Here is a 17,294-nt window from a genome sequence, read left to right on the forward strand (position 1 = left end):
GTATGATATACCCAATATGAAATCGAAGGTTTCAAGTCGCAATGAGAGCGCAGAGCGATCGTCGTATGGTGGAAATGGGTGAAATGCCTGACTGTTCTCAATTATCCATGTATTCATCTGGATAATGGACTACTCATCCGGATACTTGTGGAACTATTGCAATGAGCGCGGTAACTGTTACTAGTTATTAGTGACAGAAAATCACAAACACGGATACAATGCTGGTTGCTATAGTATGTAGTCATACATAAGCTTCTGCTCAACTATGTCTTCTACGAATTGTGATGGATTTGGTATCCACTGATACTGTCCTCCATTGTTCTCTACTTATCGTGTTTATTTCATACATACGGTGTGATAAGCCGATGATGTGAATCCATCTTAATAGATAGTTCGGTGAATAGTTTGTAGAACTCATTTTTTACAATCGATCATCAAAGCTTTTTATTTTGACATGCAAATAGTCTAAAGATGTAAGTTTTGAATTACAGGACAATTTCCAATTCCTGTATAGGATATCAACAACAAAGTAGTCAAGTAACATTTATATCAAAATCAAGACGCAACATATCTGCTCTGTTCCATACACGTCATTTATTGTTCATCAAGAAAACATCTCGATTAACTTGTGTAATACACAGGCTTTTCATGATCTTGAAACTTTTTGCTGACGCCTCAGGGGCGAGCCTAATGGCAAACTCGTATTCAAAGTTGTGTCGCTATATAATACATCTCTAGTTTTCAGCTATTTTCTGCTGGACCCAGTCCAACATGGAGGTGACCCGGGCGTAGACACCGGGGTAGCCGGGACGAGCACAGCCGTAGCCCCAGCTCACCACACCGTTCAGGTACCACTTGCCCTGGCGGGGGCAGACCAGCGGGCCACCGGAGTCACCCTGGAAAATGCAAGAGCACTTCAAACCGACGAGCTATACAATCTATCAGTTATTCTAGTCTATGAACCAGTGACAGAGCTGCTATAGGTAGTCGTATTTTTCCGGCCACAGGGGTTGTGGGTGTCTAGGAACGGTCTCCACAGCCTCTGCAACTGAAGTCAGATACCCATTTACATGTGGATGGAGTTAGGAAAGCTGTGTTAAGTGTCTTTCTCAAGGAACCAATGCCTAGAGAGGAACGTTCTGTATGTTATGTTGATTGACCCGCTTTCTCTTAGCTCATACCCACCTGGCAAGCATCGTGTCCTCCCTCTGGGAACCCAGCACACATCATGAAGTCGGTGATCTCTCCGTTGTAAGACCCGGCGGAGTTACAGTCGGTGTTACTGACCAGAGGAACGCGGGCCTGCTTCAGGACTTCATCGTTACCCGTACCTTTATGAAAACAATCAGAGCGCTAGATAAAAAAATCGGACGTTCCGCTGCAGTACCGTATAAAACCGTTAGGACTTTTGCTCCTCCCCGGGTCTAGTCTACTAGTATATCATACATTTGCTATGGGTTGGATGAGAAAACTTTACAGAGCAACATAAAAAGACATGATGAATCAAGTCGTAACTTAACGTTACATTCGTGCCGCCACCAAAAACAAAGACATTACATGAGTACATCAATACAATAATACAAATAAGTAAAACAAAGCAAATTCATACAAATAAACTAAACGATATTAAATGACGTTTAAAGTCCCTTAAGACTGGTAGGATGATGTTTGAATTATCATGGAGGCTGTGTTGGCAGTAATCATATCATAATACAAGTGGTCGTTGAAATTTTGATCCGTGAACACCTTACTGTCGGAAGAAAGTTTACCATTGTACCATGAGGATATTTGTCGTTAATGAAGTGATCAGCCCCCTTCACACGAGAGCACGAATGAGCCGGAATGCCGTCGGAATGAAAATTCTTTTCTGTTCCTGGCAATTCCTGGCAATTCGTAGTGTGTTCTAAAGGCATTCCAGCTATTCGTGCCCGTTCTTTTGGCTAGGCCGAAAGTTTTTGACATGTTAAAAACTGTCGAGGTGCATTCGAAGTGGAGGAATATCGAATTGCATTCATAGTGGATTCTAAGTGTGTTCTAACTATTCCTACTGCAGTCTGACCGCATTCTGCGGCATTCCAACATTATTCGAACATTCTTATCTCATTCGATGGAGAATCGAAACGGCAAGCCATCTCGAATCCTGCCCGAATGTGGCCGAAAGAATATCTGGAATGTAGTCGGAATGTCTAGAATACACTACGAATGCACAGGAATAGAAAAGAATTTTCATTCTGACGGCATTCTGGCTCATTCCTTCTCGTGTGAAAGGGATTTAAGGCCCATTTGGAATTCCCACCCGAATGGCCCCGAATGTGGCATGAATTTTGCAAATACTTCATTCCGGCTGGTTCTGCTTGATTCCTGCTGATTCGGTTTCAGTGAGAAGGCCCTATAAGGAGCTGTCAAGAACCTTTCGACATACATGAATATTTGAGAACGTTTGCACTTAAGGTATTTTTGTTTTTCGAAGACAACGGACAGCTTCGTTGAAATGTTTTTGAACCTGTGATAACGCTTCTTGGTGCACATGGAAACAAAAGCGTACCCAGGGTCTCTCCCCATCCAGTGATGACACACGTGGTGCCGACAGGAGGGTCGTCTGTGAGGTGCTCGGGCAGACAGACGGTCTGGATGTACTGGCCCAGGACGGCGGGGCGGGACAGCTTCAGCAGGGTCAGGTCCTTGTTAATGAGCCTGCTGTCGTACTCCTCGTGAACTATTACCTGTAGCAACGATATATGATAGATGTAATGTATTCTGCATGATTGACCCATACCATTAGATTTATCATGATCAATCGACTTGCCTTTTCTAGGCATTGCAAAATACAGTAGTTATGATGATATGCTAATATATCAATGATATAGGGGAAAAGGCAGTATACATATACGTAAACATTCGGCTAACCTTGGAAAGAGAGAACCGCTCCTCAGATACGGTGGACTCGTACGAACGGTGTTTACCCAAAACTACGGTGTAACGACTTGGGTCAGGACTGCAGAGGAAGATAAACATGAAGTAATAACTTCAATATCATTCTTCTTTGTAAGGATGCCATAAGTTTGCATATATGTGCTGATTGCCGTAGTCGCCATCTGTGTGCTTAACACTCTAAGGAAAGAAAATACGAGGTACTGTACTTGATAACTGGACAGATGTTTTATGTCATTTCCAAAGATTTAAGCGATCGCTCAACGAATTTCATTCACCATGTACATGAATTCGAAGAGCTAATCATTTCTACGTTTTGTTGTCTTTTAAACCATACGTTTATTCTATATTGTACACCATATTCTTGATTAGAATTGTCATGTGTTACGCATGATAATTACGTTTTTGTGGTCGTAATACGGTCGTCAAATAAGTGATCGTCATCTAGTGGAAAGAGGCCTTTCTGAATTCGAAGAACAACATGACTTACTCGTCAGCGAAGCAGTGAGCGGCCGTCAGGATCCACTCGGGGTGGATGAGGGACCCGCCACAGAAGTGGTAGGAGGTCATGAGAGACGCCTGCCAGGGCCAGCTGCCGGGTACAGCAGCTTCGCCGCCCACGACACGGGTTGGCGGGAAGACGGGCTGGATGGAGCCGGAGCCGCAGGTGGAGTCACCGCCTGTAAACAACGTAAGCATCAGCGGGGTTCCCTGGGCACTTCACTTTTGCCTGGCTTATTCTACGGTCCCATTTGGAAAAAGGGGTCTCTCCGAGTAGCGTGAGGGCTGTTTTTCTGCACTTTTGGGTGTGTCCCACTACGTGACCCCACGGGCTACCCCGCGGCTACCGGACTATTTTGTGGCACAGCCGAGCCCCCGGACTTTTTAAATCGGAGTTAAAACTAACCCGGGACCCGGCAACAAATAGACATCGTTATCTTATTGTGAAAACACGGAGAGATACCCCGTGGTATCTGACAGTCCACCAGGACAAATTCGTGGCTTCAGAGGCCGGCCGGGGATACATCCCACACGGGCACCGGTGCAAATAGAGCCGCAGCATTCATTCATTATTAAGGTAAAAGTGATCACTCTATTCTCCGTTAATGCTAATGCATTGGTAACCAGTTGCTATCTGCAAATACCTTGCATGGTGTTATGCGCAAAGAAAAAGGTCAAGTACCACAGAGGAATTCGTCACTTCCGTCCCCGCAGTCGTCCTTTCCGTCACACTTCAGGCTGGCGCTGATGCAGGTGCCGTTCCAGCAGGTGTGCTCATCAGGTGCACAGGTGGCTGGGACGAGAAGGACAAGAGGCCGTTACACAAGCAAAACATGTATACCCAACCATTGTCAGATGTATATTCTACAAGCAGGTCATCGTAACATAGTATTACGCACTTGAAACAGAAAACACACTACAGGAGCTAAGGATGATCTCAAAAAGTAAGACACGGAAGAATCAAACGTACAGAAGAATCAAACGGAGACCAACTGATTGTAGTTTCGGTATGTTTCTACTTTTTTTCTGGGGGGTAAGCCATTAACAATGTTTGCAACATTGACTGTAATTGTTAGACTACTCCATGTTTGATTAGAGTGTAGTAACAGACTGTACATATTCCTTAAGGTTTCCCAGTATTTTGACAAATGTACTGCATGTATTTGTCTTTCCTGACTGTTCCACTGCCCATGTACTGCATGTTAAGTTACACATGTAATTCGTCCAGACACACCAGTGTATGTTATCCCTCCATGTGCAATAGTACTCGACTGTACAAACACTAGTCTTAGTGGTTGACAAATGTACCATTGTTGTTGTTGTTTTTAATTTAAAAAAATGTTTGCAACGGGAAGTACATTTTATGGTTAAGATGACCATATCATTTCAACAGGGACATTTACGTGGAGGATCCGCAGTAGAGAACCTGGCGGAGAATCCGTTCCCTGGGACCGAGTGATCACTGACGAGCACCACGAAGGCCTGGTTCCCGGACGCGGTGACTTCGCGGAGGGTGGAGCCACACAGTCGGGTTAACAGGGGCCCGTTCCTGTCAGGACCGTCATACACGGTCACGGAGTCAAACCTGCAGGTAGGCCCGTCTTCCAGGTCCATCACATCGAAGCTAGAAGGAGAGAAAGGCCACATCTTGTATTGATATCAATTTAGATATAAAACACAACACTTAAGTAAGCGAAACACTCAGAGATTGTCCTGTTACTAGTACTTGCCGTCAGATCTACTTTGGCGATGAAACTTGGCAGGAATCATTGGCAGAGGAAAAGTGTCGTCAGCCTTCTAACGGGACGACCCGCCCAACACGCAGCGAAAGTGCGCTTCACCTGACGTCTATGTGGTAGGACCCATCTCTCTTCATCACATGGCCCTGCGACGTCTGATCGCTTTTTTAAACCCCATTTCGCTCGGGCGGCAACCTTGCTGCCAACGCGAGTGATTTGACGGAGCGTTTGTGGTGAGAAAACTTAACAAGCCAAGGTAGTCAACATGGGAATGATTGTTCATTTCATTAGACAGTGTTCTTGAAATACTTTTCTTGTTATATTTTATTCACAGCAAATAGCATAAATTTATCAAACATCGTTACCTGATGACAGCCAGCTTTCCAGGAGAGACGGTTATCTGCCACGAGGCGTCCATGTTATCAGGGTACTTGTCAGGGTAGTTCGGTGAGGCGAAGGTGCCGGAGTCTCCGGTTAACACCACAGTACTGACGGTGACAGGGGGAGGTGTCGGCTGGGCTGGGGAGAAAAAAAGTGTCATCTTTTTACGCACTAAAGATTCAAACTCGATGCATGTACATATAGAGATACTTATAGATGATATATAAGTCTCTAAACAACATAAGTTGTTATCGAAATTTATCATAATTTTTAGTATAGCACATTTTATAACCACCGGCGACAGTGGCTAGCCATGCCTATCTTGATACATTGTAATATGAAAATACTCCTTTGAAGAAAAGGACAGGATATTGTCGAAATAGAAGACTCTCTGTATTGCGATGTTGCTCGTAGCATATCTTAATTCTAAAAAAATCTATACTAAGCATTTACGACTATAGTAACAATAATCTTACATTTGATCCATTACATTTAACGTTGTGATATGTACTACGCATACAAATGTCTATGGACCTACGGTTGGACATGTCGTCGATGGCGCTGAATGTTGCAGAGAAGCCGTTATCGGTGACGGAGCTGTCGGACACGAACCGGACCGTCATGACGTTAGAGGACGACACCAGGTCAGCGGGACGGACTGTACCACAGTCCTTCACCAGGAGGGGGGCAGAAGCGTCGGCACCATCGTAGACGGCAACGTAGTCGTACCTACAGGAACAACGAATAGATAGTAGTTGCTTTGGGCACGGGCACATTCGTCAGAGAACATCGTACGCTCTTGGTGCCGGACGATTTCAAAACAGACTGTGATATGGTGATTGTTGACAGATGAATTCTGTACGATTCGTGCATGATTATATCAAGATGCCATCAGTTTATGGCTAGGCTTCAGAATCAAGCGGTTTGATGACATTGTTCAATACCAGAGTACGCAATTGTTCATAACCTCGACAGACAAATTGTCCTTCTACGTTTCTACAATTGTCAAGATGGAGTGCAAAAGTACTTAAGATATAATGGTACATATGTTTAAGACTGTAATTCATCTTCAGCTGCTTTCCCAACATGGTAAAACTAACGTATAGAATATAATTGATATGCAGCAGTTCCACTCACTCGCAGGAGCTGCCGTATTCCAGATCGATCTCCGTGAAGTGGAGGAGGACAAACTTGCCCGGAGTGACGGTGATGGTCCATGTGCAGTCCTGGTTATTGTCGTAGTTCATGAGTTCTATCACACCGGAGTCCTGCTGGAGGTCCCCGCCACACGCAGCCCTGCCTGCAGACGCCTCGTGTACCCCCACCCCCACGCACAGTACAAGTATCCAGATCATGCTTCTTTCAGATACCCTACAAGAGAGAACACCTGAGTCGCTTCTGCTTCTTAAATCTTAGTCCTTATCTTAACAACTCAAGCCTAGTTGCGTCAGTAGTAGCCCCTAATGGATAGAATATTGATATTATCTCGTCCTGTCAATTTACTCACCGTCTCTTCAAACAGAAGTGTCGAGAAAACAGCATCTGCTGCGCGGGCGTCCGTATGATGAGCAACGTGGTTTGAGATTTACTGATTGCTGGGAAAGAACACGTCACTCCTTACCAACCCATCTCAAATAATGGCATAAGTAGTCATTTCCTTAAGATAGACAGCCGGCGTAGTGAACTGTAGCATGCTTTCTTCGCAAAACGTAAAGCTGTCAAGTCGCTGACTTTTAAAAGCCACAAAAATGCACCCTTGTGTAGGTTACAAGGTTTTATTGAAGACATACTCATACACGCAGACAGTGTTACTTATAGTAACTTATTAATATAGATGAATACTTCTTTCCATAGTTTTGTTCATCACGTCTTAATCAATAACTCATGAATACGAGTCTTCCAGTATAGGTCGTCATAGGTCTCTATAGGTGATTTTTGGGATGATACAACAATTGCTGTACCATATATTCATGTATGGATAAGTATCAGTTTCTTTTTATGTACAATAAAAGGACGTTTGATTCAATTATATGGCGGACTTCTTGCAATTCTTGCAATGGGATTCTACATTCTAAATAGTCTTGCTCCTCTTATAGTATTGCTCCAGATTTTGCCTCTGGATTTGAGTTTCCCTGGTTGTGTTGTAAGTGGTGGATAATGACAGAGGACTACTCGTTATCGCTAGGTCGGCATATTTTTTTCTTTGTACGACTCTTAAGCGGTCGACTGGTCTCGCCGATGTAACGTTAGTTCACCTTTATCTGCGGGATAACCTTTATCCGTTGTTTTTAAAAAAAACTGAATATTTCGGGATGTCAATGCGGCGGACGGTGGTTTGAATTGGTAAACAAGCTGTATTTTAAAAAATATTGCACTCTTCTAAAACCACTGTCCATTCACTTGATATCCCTAAACACCCCCTGGTTTTAAACCAACGGATATTGGTTACTCCACGGATAAAGGCGAACTAGCGTTATGTGTTGTTGCAGTTGGGTTCTATTTTGCAATTGGTGCATTCAAAATATCGGTCCTTTGAATGCACTAGTTTTTAACGGAGAGTTGAGTGAAAAATTGAAGTTTGTTGGCAGTGTTGGCAAAATTGGTGGCAATGTTGAAGATGGGGAAGATCCGCGGGATGAAACTTCCTGGACATATGAAATGGTTATGTTGACCTCGTTTCTTGTCTTATTGTCTTCATCTCGTTTTCATGTCGACTCATTGTTATGGTATAAAACCTGCTCTTCTAAAGATCTGCACAGTGTCACAGACGAAAGGAAGTGGATGCTACCTGAATTGGCCGTTTCCAATGTCATATCCAGTTGCTTAACTAACTGCTATTTAACGTATCTTGTTACCTGAATGTCTAACACTTATCGACAAAACATCATATGGTAATTCACGTTGCCAGCCCGCCCCAGTTCTCGTATATTATTAGAATGCTTCCACCATTGCCCTGTCACACGAACTTTAATAGCTACAAACATACTTTTATTTCCCAGACTGCCCGGCCAGACCCAGGACTGATTTGTGACCTCACTATAAGACAGACCAGGAATATCCAGAAACAACTAGGAAACATGGCATGTGTAAGATAGATGCTTTATTTCTTTCGACGAAAGTCAGAATGTTGTTTCACGTTGGTACGGTTTAGACATTGCTTGTTAAACTCTTGGTGTTGGGGCGAAACGGTACATCGTTTAGTTGGCAGCCATCTTCTGGCCGACCCAGTCCAACATGGAGGAGACACGGGCGTACACGCCGGGGTAGTTAGGCTGGGCACAGCCGTAGCCCCAGCTCACCACACCGTTCAAGTACCACTGACCCTGCTTGGGGCAGACCAGCGGGCCACCGGAGTCACCCTGGAAAGTAACAGACAATACAGTTGACTGAAGTTATTCATCTTTGACTTAACGTTATGTTATAGTGGTGTCTGGTCGTAGTTATTTAAGTGGTGGGAAGTGAGAGGGAAGATCAGACTTGTCGGAGTGGCAGTGAGTAGAGTTCAAAAGTGGAAGAACTAGTTGTTAATCGGAAGTGATAGTTCAGGTCATTTAGTCAATAATCTATGGAAGAGATTACTAGTTTACGGGGAAGTGCTGTTTTTGTCTTTGTCTGTGTTTATACAGTTACATATTTTCTATATGCTAAATTACATTTCATCGTCGAAAGATGGGAAGTGATCCATGGACACAAGGGCATATGGTAATATGAAGCCATTGCGATCAAAACCTTATTTGCATAACTAAAGAACTACAATTGATCAAGACATGCAAGAAACTAAATTTTCCACTAAATCGTGAGATTTTCGCACTTTCGTTTGTCGTTCTTCAATGACAACGCTTGGTTATTAGCAATCAAGATCAGGAGATATATATACTGTCTTTTGAAGAAACCAGAAGCACCCACCTGGCAAGCATCGTGCCCTCCCTCCTGGAAGCCAGCGCACATCATGAACTCGGTGATCTCTCCGTCGTAGGAACTTGCGACGTTACAGTCGGCGTTACTGACCAGAGGAACGCGGGCCTGCTTCAGGACATCGTCGTTACCGGTACCTTTACATGGACGACGATAAAAGTTAGTAATTCAGGAACTGAAGGCAAATACATAAGAATTTTTTTTCTATTTTCCGATTAAAGTACACTTCATCATTTCTAAGGTCTTCTTTCAGCCCAAGCCGAGATATCATTATGATTTGTCATGTGTCACAAGTAATTTATTTTGCCGAGGAGTTGGTCGCAAAGTCGTCGAGTGCGCATCATGTCTGTTGGAGGAAAGTTTCAAGTTTGATGAGAGTTCACAATATGTGGACAAACCGATACAAGAACAGTCCTATCCCTTACATGACCAACCTGCTGAATGGACTCTAGCCATATATTGAACATGTTACCTGATGTAAATAGCTATTTGTAGCCACGCATTGTGCATGTCAAAAATACATCATCTATTTACCCTGGGTGTCTCCATATCCAGTGGTGACACAAGTGGTACCAGCTGGAGGATCGTCACTGGCGCTCTGGGGCAGACAGACGGTCTGGATGTACTGGCCCAGGACGGCGGGACGGGACAGCTTCAGCAGGGTCAGGTCCTTGTTGAGGGCGTTATCGTCGTACTCCTCGTGAACAATGACCTGCAGTAAGGCAAACATGCCCTTCACTAACGTACAGGAGAAATCCGTTGCTGACACATACGTCCGCTGAGTAGTCGTCTACTTCTTAACAAACATAAAGTATTTTAACAATACGGAAAACACCCTTTTCTTTCATTCAAAATTCATCATATTCGGTTATTCTTTGCCATAGAGGGCATGAATACAAAGGGTATAGACTACTTTAGAGTAAGAAAATTTGGTAAAGTCTTGTTCGTTGATACCCTAAACCGACTCTATATTTGTGTGAATGATACACATACAGCAATTCACCTGGATATGACAGATCAGGGCTGTAGCCAGCCTGAAATCATTTTCAGTCCCCTTGATTTTGAATGGGAATCCTATCGAGCACCGAAGGCATGGCCTGACGTTGCGCGTCATTTGAAGGGGGTCTGGGTCCCAGAAAAGTTTAAAATCGAGACCCTCTGAAACACTATTTCCTGCATTTTGAGGTGCAAATTTTGCTTGTAGACGGAATGGGGAAAACTTTTTTCAGTCCCCAGCTGCAAAATTCCTTCTAAGGACTGAAGGACAGGTGCTGGCTACAACCCCGTGACAGATGTCATTGTTTGCTTGTGAAAAGTCTTCCAGCAATCGTGTTCTGATTCAAAATAACGCAGAGACTAGAGACAATAAGACACTGACCTTAGAGACGGAGTATTCCTCCTGAGATGTGCTGGACCCGTCAGAGAAGTGCTTGCCCAGGACGACTGTGTAGCGGCTGGGAGTAGGACTGAGGGAGGAACATGAAAGACGTTGTAAACGTACTAAATGGGCAAGGTTTTGAATAGCACATGCAGAAACGCAAAAGTGTAGCCGATACATCACTAAAACAAAACATGGCTTACTCGTCAGCGAAGCAGTGAGCGGCCGTCAGGATCCACTCGGGGTGGATGAGGGACCCGCCACAGAAGTGGTAGGAGGTCATGAGAGACGCCTGCCAGGGCCAGCTCCCGGGTACAGCAGCCTCGCCGCCCACAACACGAGTTGGCGGGAAGACGGGCTGGATGGGGGCACTCCCGCAGGTGGAGTCACCGCCTGTTAAGGTACAAACCACACTGTCGTTAGTGTAAGGTTCTTTATTCACAACCAAGACATACAATCACAGCAGTTTTGGTGACCGTCTTTAACCTTCCTAAGGGCAATTCTATATAGTACTGCAGCTCCTTGCTGCTAACAATGCTGTCCCAAAATCAAATATAAAAAAAAATGTCGTACACGCGGTCCCAAAGGCAAAGAACTGCCATATATACAAGGTTGGTTATTTTCATACATATACAATATAGATCTCTAAATGTACGCTTCCGTTAGATTTGAACTTCAATTTCCTTGTGTACAGCATTTCGTGCTTAGCGTTTTGTGGTCTAGTGGTTAGAAACAACATGAACACGTAATTTTCGGCTAATCCCGACCTAACAGTCTATGGCCTGAATCCTGAAATGTACGTTGATAGTCACTAGGGGTTGTAGTCTTCCGAAATGGACTTTAAGACTTCAGTCCGTGAGAGAAAACCTGAAGTAGCCTAAAGGCACGCTACACTAGCATTACTTCCTTGACATTCTGATCAAGACTTTTGAATAAAAGGTCGAAACCGGTAAATCGTTGTGTCTCAGCCGTCATCCTTCTGACGCCTTATCGACCATTACTTCCTTGACCCGTTTGAGTAAGAAATTTCATTAATCATTATCATTAATCATTATCATTAAGTATTATCATTAAGTATTATCATTATTAATTAATTGCGTACCGCAGAGGAACTCATCGCTTCCGTCCCCACAGTCGTCATTTCCGTCACACTTCAGGCTGTCTCCGACGCAGTTTCCGTTCCAGCAGGTGAAGGTGCCAGGTGCGCAGGTGGCTGCAGGCGAACAATTTAATAGGGAACAACGTATTTTTGGATGTTACTTCATTTGGAAAATGATGTATTATGCCATTGTTTACAGTCTTATTCAGTGTCTATTGTTTTTGTGGCAAACAATTCAATATGAATTGTGCATTTGGCTTGAAACTATACCTTATCGTTTCAAATTGCAGTTAGGCTACAACAACTTTTCTGGAAATCATTCCTAATCTGTTACCAGAAATATCATCTCACGTTTGTGTTTATCAACAATACAAGGTACAGGAGGCAGATGCAGTGCGCATTACAATATCAAGCATTGGAAAATGAAAATTAGAACTGACAAAAATGTATTCACCGATACGAGGATTACTTACGTGGGGGATCCATGGCGGCGAAGGTAGCGGAGAATCCGTTTCCAGTGACGGAGCTGTCAGTAGTGAAGACCACGAAAGCCTCGTTGCCGTTGGTGACGACCTCACGGGCGGAGGATCCACAGAGCCTGCGCAGAAGTGGCGCGCTGGCGTCAGGTCCATCGTACACGGCAACGGAGTCGTAGCTGCAGCCGCCATCAGCCTCAATGTCCATGGGGTCGAAACTATATCAGAGAAAAACAACACATAGTTTATTGGCTGCTACAGATGAGTGTCATGAGTGAGTCAAAGGTACCCGGAAGTCGGTACCGCCCACCGTCCCAGTTCAGAGAGAGTTGATAGGCTCTGATGTCGGTGTCAACAACCCGTATGGGATGATCAGAAGTAGATACAAAATTTTGGCTAAAAGAAGAAACTGTTGCGTTTTTCAGAATGTGTAAAAGCCACGTTGTATTTTGGGAGGAGTCACGTAGCGTTTTAGAATTCTTTTCGACGTTCACTAGATTATCAGCACAAAGCAATTACAACTCGCTACCTTTGCAAGATGTATACTATCGAACAAATGATATTGTCTTTACTTGATGGAACCTGAAGGTTGATCTTTGTAGCATATTTTTCCAAAACGTAGAATGATAAGAGCACATCGTGATTTATCCTGACATTGGGCTATCAAACAAACAAAAAAACGCCGTATAAAGAATTGTTTGGTCCCGTACTTGAGCTGAATCAGCTTGCCAGGAGTGACCGACATCTTCCATGAGCAGGAGGCGCCGTTGGGGTAGGCCTGTGGGTAGTTGGGTGAGGTGAAGGTACCGGAGTCTCCGGTCAGAACGCTGTTACCGCAGCTTCCACCGGTGGTGGGTGGGGTCACTGTAACGGAATTACAACAAAAACGACGTCATCAGCAAATTCCTGATATCAGAATGTTTAATGAATGTTCATTTATGTATTACCCAAGCTCCCACTGGTGGTAAGTGGGGCCACTCGGACAAAAACGGCATTGTTAAGAAAGTCTTAGAGGTCATCATCAATTAGTTATGTATCAGGAGCTCATGAGATAACAACAATATTAACATATACAAGCTTGACAGGAAAATATGTTCAATTGTCGAAGCAGCTGAGAACGTTATGATTATAAAATAGTCATATATATTCCCTAATGTAACCGTGGTTGTGTGTTTTCAAGAAATAACAGAGTAGCAACATCCCTAAACGTTAGCCAGGTTTTTTTTTTAATGTATAAACCAATTTTACGACTTTGTGGTTCAGGAGAACCCGGTTTCTCTTACTTGCCTGTATAAAACAGTGGATTCACCTTGATCATTGACATGAACTTACCAGGCGCGGTATCCACGGCGCTGTAGGTGGCAGAGAAGCCGGTCTCAGTGATGGAGCTGTCGGACACGAAACGCACCGTCATGTGGTTGGAGGAGGACACGAGGCTGGCGGGAACGCTGGTGCCGCAGAACGTGCCCAGCACGGGGGACGACACTGACGCGCCGTCATACACCTTGACGTAGTCGTAACTGAGGAACAAAAACAAGGTGAGTACGTACGTCACAGCACGGCCTCAGAACCAGAATTATACTGCTGCATATCCGCACAGATTTATTTGATTCACTCACACCAGGATAGACCCCCACTATTATTAATAAGTGTGGGTTCTTTATCGTGCTCGAGGTGCGGTTCTCCTCAAACATGGGGCCTCCATTGAACGTCCTACCTGAGTGACATCAGTGGCTAAATCTAGGTACTAATTTTCTCCTGAGTTGGCCGAGGAGGAAATTTGTGTAAAAGTGCCTTGGCAAGAAAAGGGACCTGTTACAGATTAGAACTCGAGTCAACAGCTAGCCCTAACAACAAAGCCACCGTGCCACCCCAAACTTAATGAATAAAAAAGAACTTCGACCCACGAGCAGCTGCTGTCTTGCTCGACGTCGAACTGACTGAACTGCAGCATGACGAACTTCCCGGCGGTCACGGTGATTTTCCAGATGCAGTCCTGGTTGTTGGCGTAGTTCAGCAGCTGGAAGGCGCCGGTATCCTCGTTATAGTTCCCGCCACAGTTCGTCAGGGTGCCGGCATCTGCAACGAAACACAACACATTCGTAACTAACCGCACATCTGAAGGCCGCAACCAAAACCTTCATACGCATGAAGAAAATGTAAGACAAGACTATTAAATGGTAATTGATAAATATATTCGTAGTTACATAGCCATGGAACAGTAATGGATTACCTTGAATAAGCGTGCATTGTTGTCCATAAAGCTTTGTATTTTAACGAAAACTTAAATTGACCTACTGGCAGCTTTATTAGGAGCATGACAGAGGAATAAGGATCACCCGGGGTTAGCACATGACAGGTGCAGAAGAGAAAACTGCGATATTAACAGTGCGCTATCGACAGTCTCTGTTTCTTTCCTTGAAGTCTTACTTCGAAAATGCAGGAAATGCCCTTTCAGGGAGTAAGATTCTAAAACTTTTCAGGGGGACCCCGGCAAGTCGTCTCGCGCCCTCGACTATCACTTAGTCACAGTAACGTACCATCATCATCATCGGTCGACGTGATCAAACCTGTTCGCACATGTTTACACACGACGGGGTTATACCGCCCCTTACGGGGTGACATACCCTTTCGTGTGGCTAATTACAAGACGGGGATGCGCCAGGTCTTCCGTCCGGGTGAATGATGTAATTCACCATATGGCTGATACGAGACAGAGGTTCGCCAGGCCTCCATCCGGGTGATTTGAAGTGAATCACCAACTCCCGACGGAAGGATTTGCACCAACGCACACCGCACCATCGCACGTGTGGGAGTTCTTTAACGTGCATGGGGTATGGCTCTCCCCATACACGGGACCTCCATTTAACGTCCTATCCGAGGGACGACTCATTTTTCACTTGAGTAAAGTGAGGAAAGTCGTGTAAAGTGCCTTTCCCAAGGGCACAAGACCGGCAACACGGCAGGCGGATTCGAACCGGCGACCTCTCGGTCACGGGCCGAATACACTACCACTGTGCTACGTGGCCCCAACGTACCAAAGAAACCCCAATTGCATCCCCGACCCAAACAAAATCTTAGCGACAGACACGAGTAAGTAAGAAGATGACGTACCGGGGTCGGTAGGGCCGGCATTGCAGTTCTGCTCGTCGCTCATGTCCCCACAGTCGTTGTCACCGTCACAGATCCAGCTGGTCGGGATGCAGGTGTTACCGTGACCACAGGCGAACTCAGAGCTGCTGCATTGGGCAGCTGGGAACAAGGTTTCAAATGGTGACGTTCAAACATACAGTTGAAGACTGAGAAACTAAGCTCACAACTACATATTTACATTACAAGGACAGGCGTGGTGATGTAAATGTGACATACTTTACGTTTGGGACCACTATTGCAACGCAACAACGACACCTAGCAGAGGTACGAAGTAGAACGTCATCATTGCCCTGAGGAAGATAGTAGGCAAAACGTCGGCTCTTGTACATATGTGCTCGTGAATAACGAAAACTAGTACTGTTACCTAAGTAATTTGCCAATATGGAGAAGTTATTCACGGATACAATTCAAGATGTTTGAGGAATGGGGTGAATCTTGTAAAGACAAGGGAGATGTTTCCTCCGACAGCTATTAACTCAAGCGTTTACGCGTTTCAGACACACTGAGTAGATCGTTTAAAATGTTGTATTTTCATGTCCGAAGGCACAAAGTGATTGATCATCATTTACAAACAATTTCCACTAGAGCACTGAGCGACCAAAGATTTCATGAATCGTTCAAAGAATTTCATAGATAAATTGCGATCTTCTACGTTTTGTGTGCTTTCTTGTCTTTTTAATCACATTTTTACATCCTGTATCATGTTGATATTATGAAATCTAAGACCAGACATGTGCAATCCAGGTTGCTGCACGTTCGCTAAGCGAATGCAGTAACATGGAACGGGGTCAGTGAATAAAACCAATTCTCTTACCTCCAGGACAGTTAGCAGTGTTCTCATCCTCTCCTTGTGAACAGTCTCCCCAGTCGTCACACTCCCAGCTGCCGGGGATGCACTGTCCGTTGTTACACTGGAACTCTCCAGTCGAACATTGCGCTGCAGTGTGGAAAGAAAAAACACAATTACCGAATGTATTCTTAGACAGTTTGTGCTGGGAGCACTGCTCGACTGGAATCGCAAAGGAAAAAGTTGTAGACACATGCACGATCCATTTGCTGAAACAGAACACAGTCACTTCTAGACAATTATTCTATGTGTCATAGTTTTCTTGACGACAAATTTGCAACGATTAGTACAACTAAAATTGAGATATGATTTCCTCAAACTTATAGTTATCTCGCACTTACCGTGAGCGCCCGCAACACACAAGAGTACAAGCCAAAGCATCTTGTTTATCAGAGAAACAAAAATTGAGGGAGAATGAGAGAATTCTCCTGCTTTTATGTCTAACCTTATCTCCCAGGTTTCGGTCTACCTACGTCAGTGGGAGTCTCTTATCAAGAAGAACCAGTTATAATCAGATGTGATGTCTTCTGAATCATCAAAACGTTTTTCCAACAAACACAAGAGATCCTGTTTGCGGACACCACAACCGAGAAAAGAACATCTGGACAAAGGGAAAATGCTGTGCAATGGATTTTACCCTCTTATTTATAGGGCGAGCACGTTTAAAAACATGCTTTCTGAAAACGTTACATAATACATGTTATATAATATGTTGTATAATATATAATCATTATCATTGCCAACAAATATGTTGCATAATACATTATTATTATTTTTGCTTAAAAACATGTTGTATAATACATCATTATTATTTTTGCCAAAAATTCGAGCATACAATTTTTGCTGGGAGAATATTCGAGGAATCAGTCACAGG

The 17,294-nt window shown here is 44.2% G+C and overlaps 1 protein-coding gene across 1 annotated transcript; it reads right to left on the reverse strand.

Annotated features, from left to right (window-relative positions):
* Positions 1-575: 575 nt before the first annotated feature.
* Positions 576-16,868, reverse strand: LOC118411804 (ovochymase-2-like). Its single transcript, XM_035814291.1, has 23 exons — positions 16,762-16,868; positions 16,388-16,510; positions 15,535-15,672; positions 14,328-14,499; positions 13,753-13,940; positions 13,131-13,284; positions 12,418-12,638; positions 11,948-12,058; positions 11,049-11,238; positions 10,846-10,933; positions 10,002-10,179; positions 9,459-9,604; positions 8,752-8,911; positions 6,690-6,963; positions 6,091-6,281; positions 5,537-5,690; positions 4,836-5,056; positions 4,115-4,225; positions 3,422-3,611; positions 2,908-2,995; positions 2,546-2,723; positions 1,186-1,331; positions 576-896 (listed from the first exon to the last, which is right to left on the reverse strand). Exons 1-23 carry the CDS (start codon positions 16,799-16,801, stop codon positions 735-737), a joined length of 3,624 nt encoding a protein of 1,207 aa, XP_035670184.1. The 5' UTR covers positions 16,802-16,868; the 3' UTR covers positions 576-734.
* Positions 16,869-17,294: the final 426 nt, after the last annotated feature.

Source organism: Branchiostoma floridae, chromosome 3 (assembly GCF_000003815.2).
Source record: "Branchiostoma floridae strain S238N-H82 chromosome 3, Bfl_VNyyK, whole genome shotgun sequence".
In the NCBI taxonomy this organism is placed as follows: Eukaryota; Metazoa; Chordata; class Leptocardii; order Amphioxiformes; family Branchiostomatidae; genus Branchiostoma; species Branchiostoma floridae.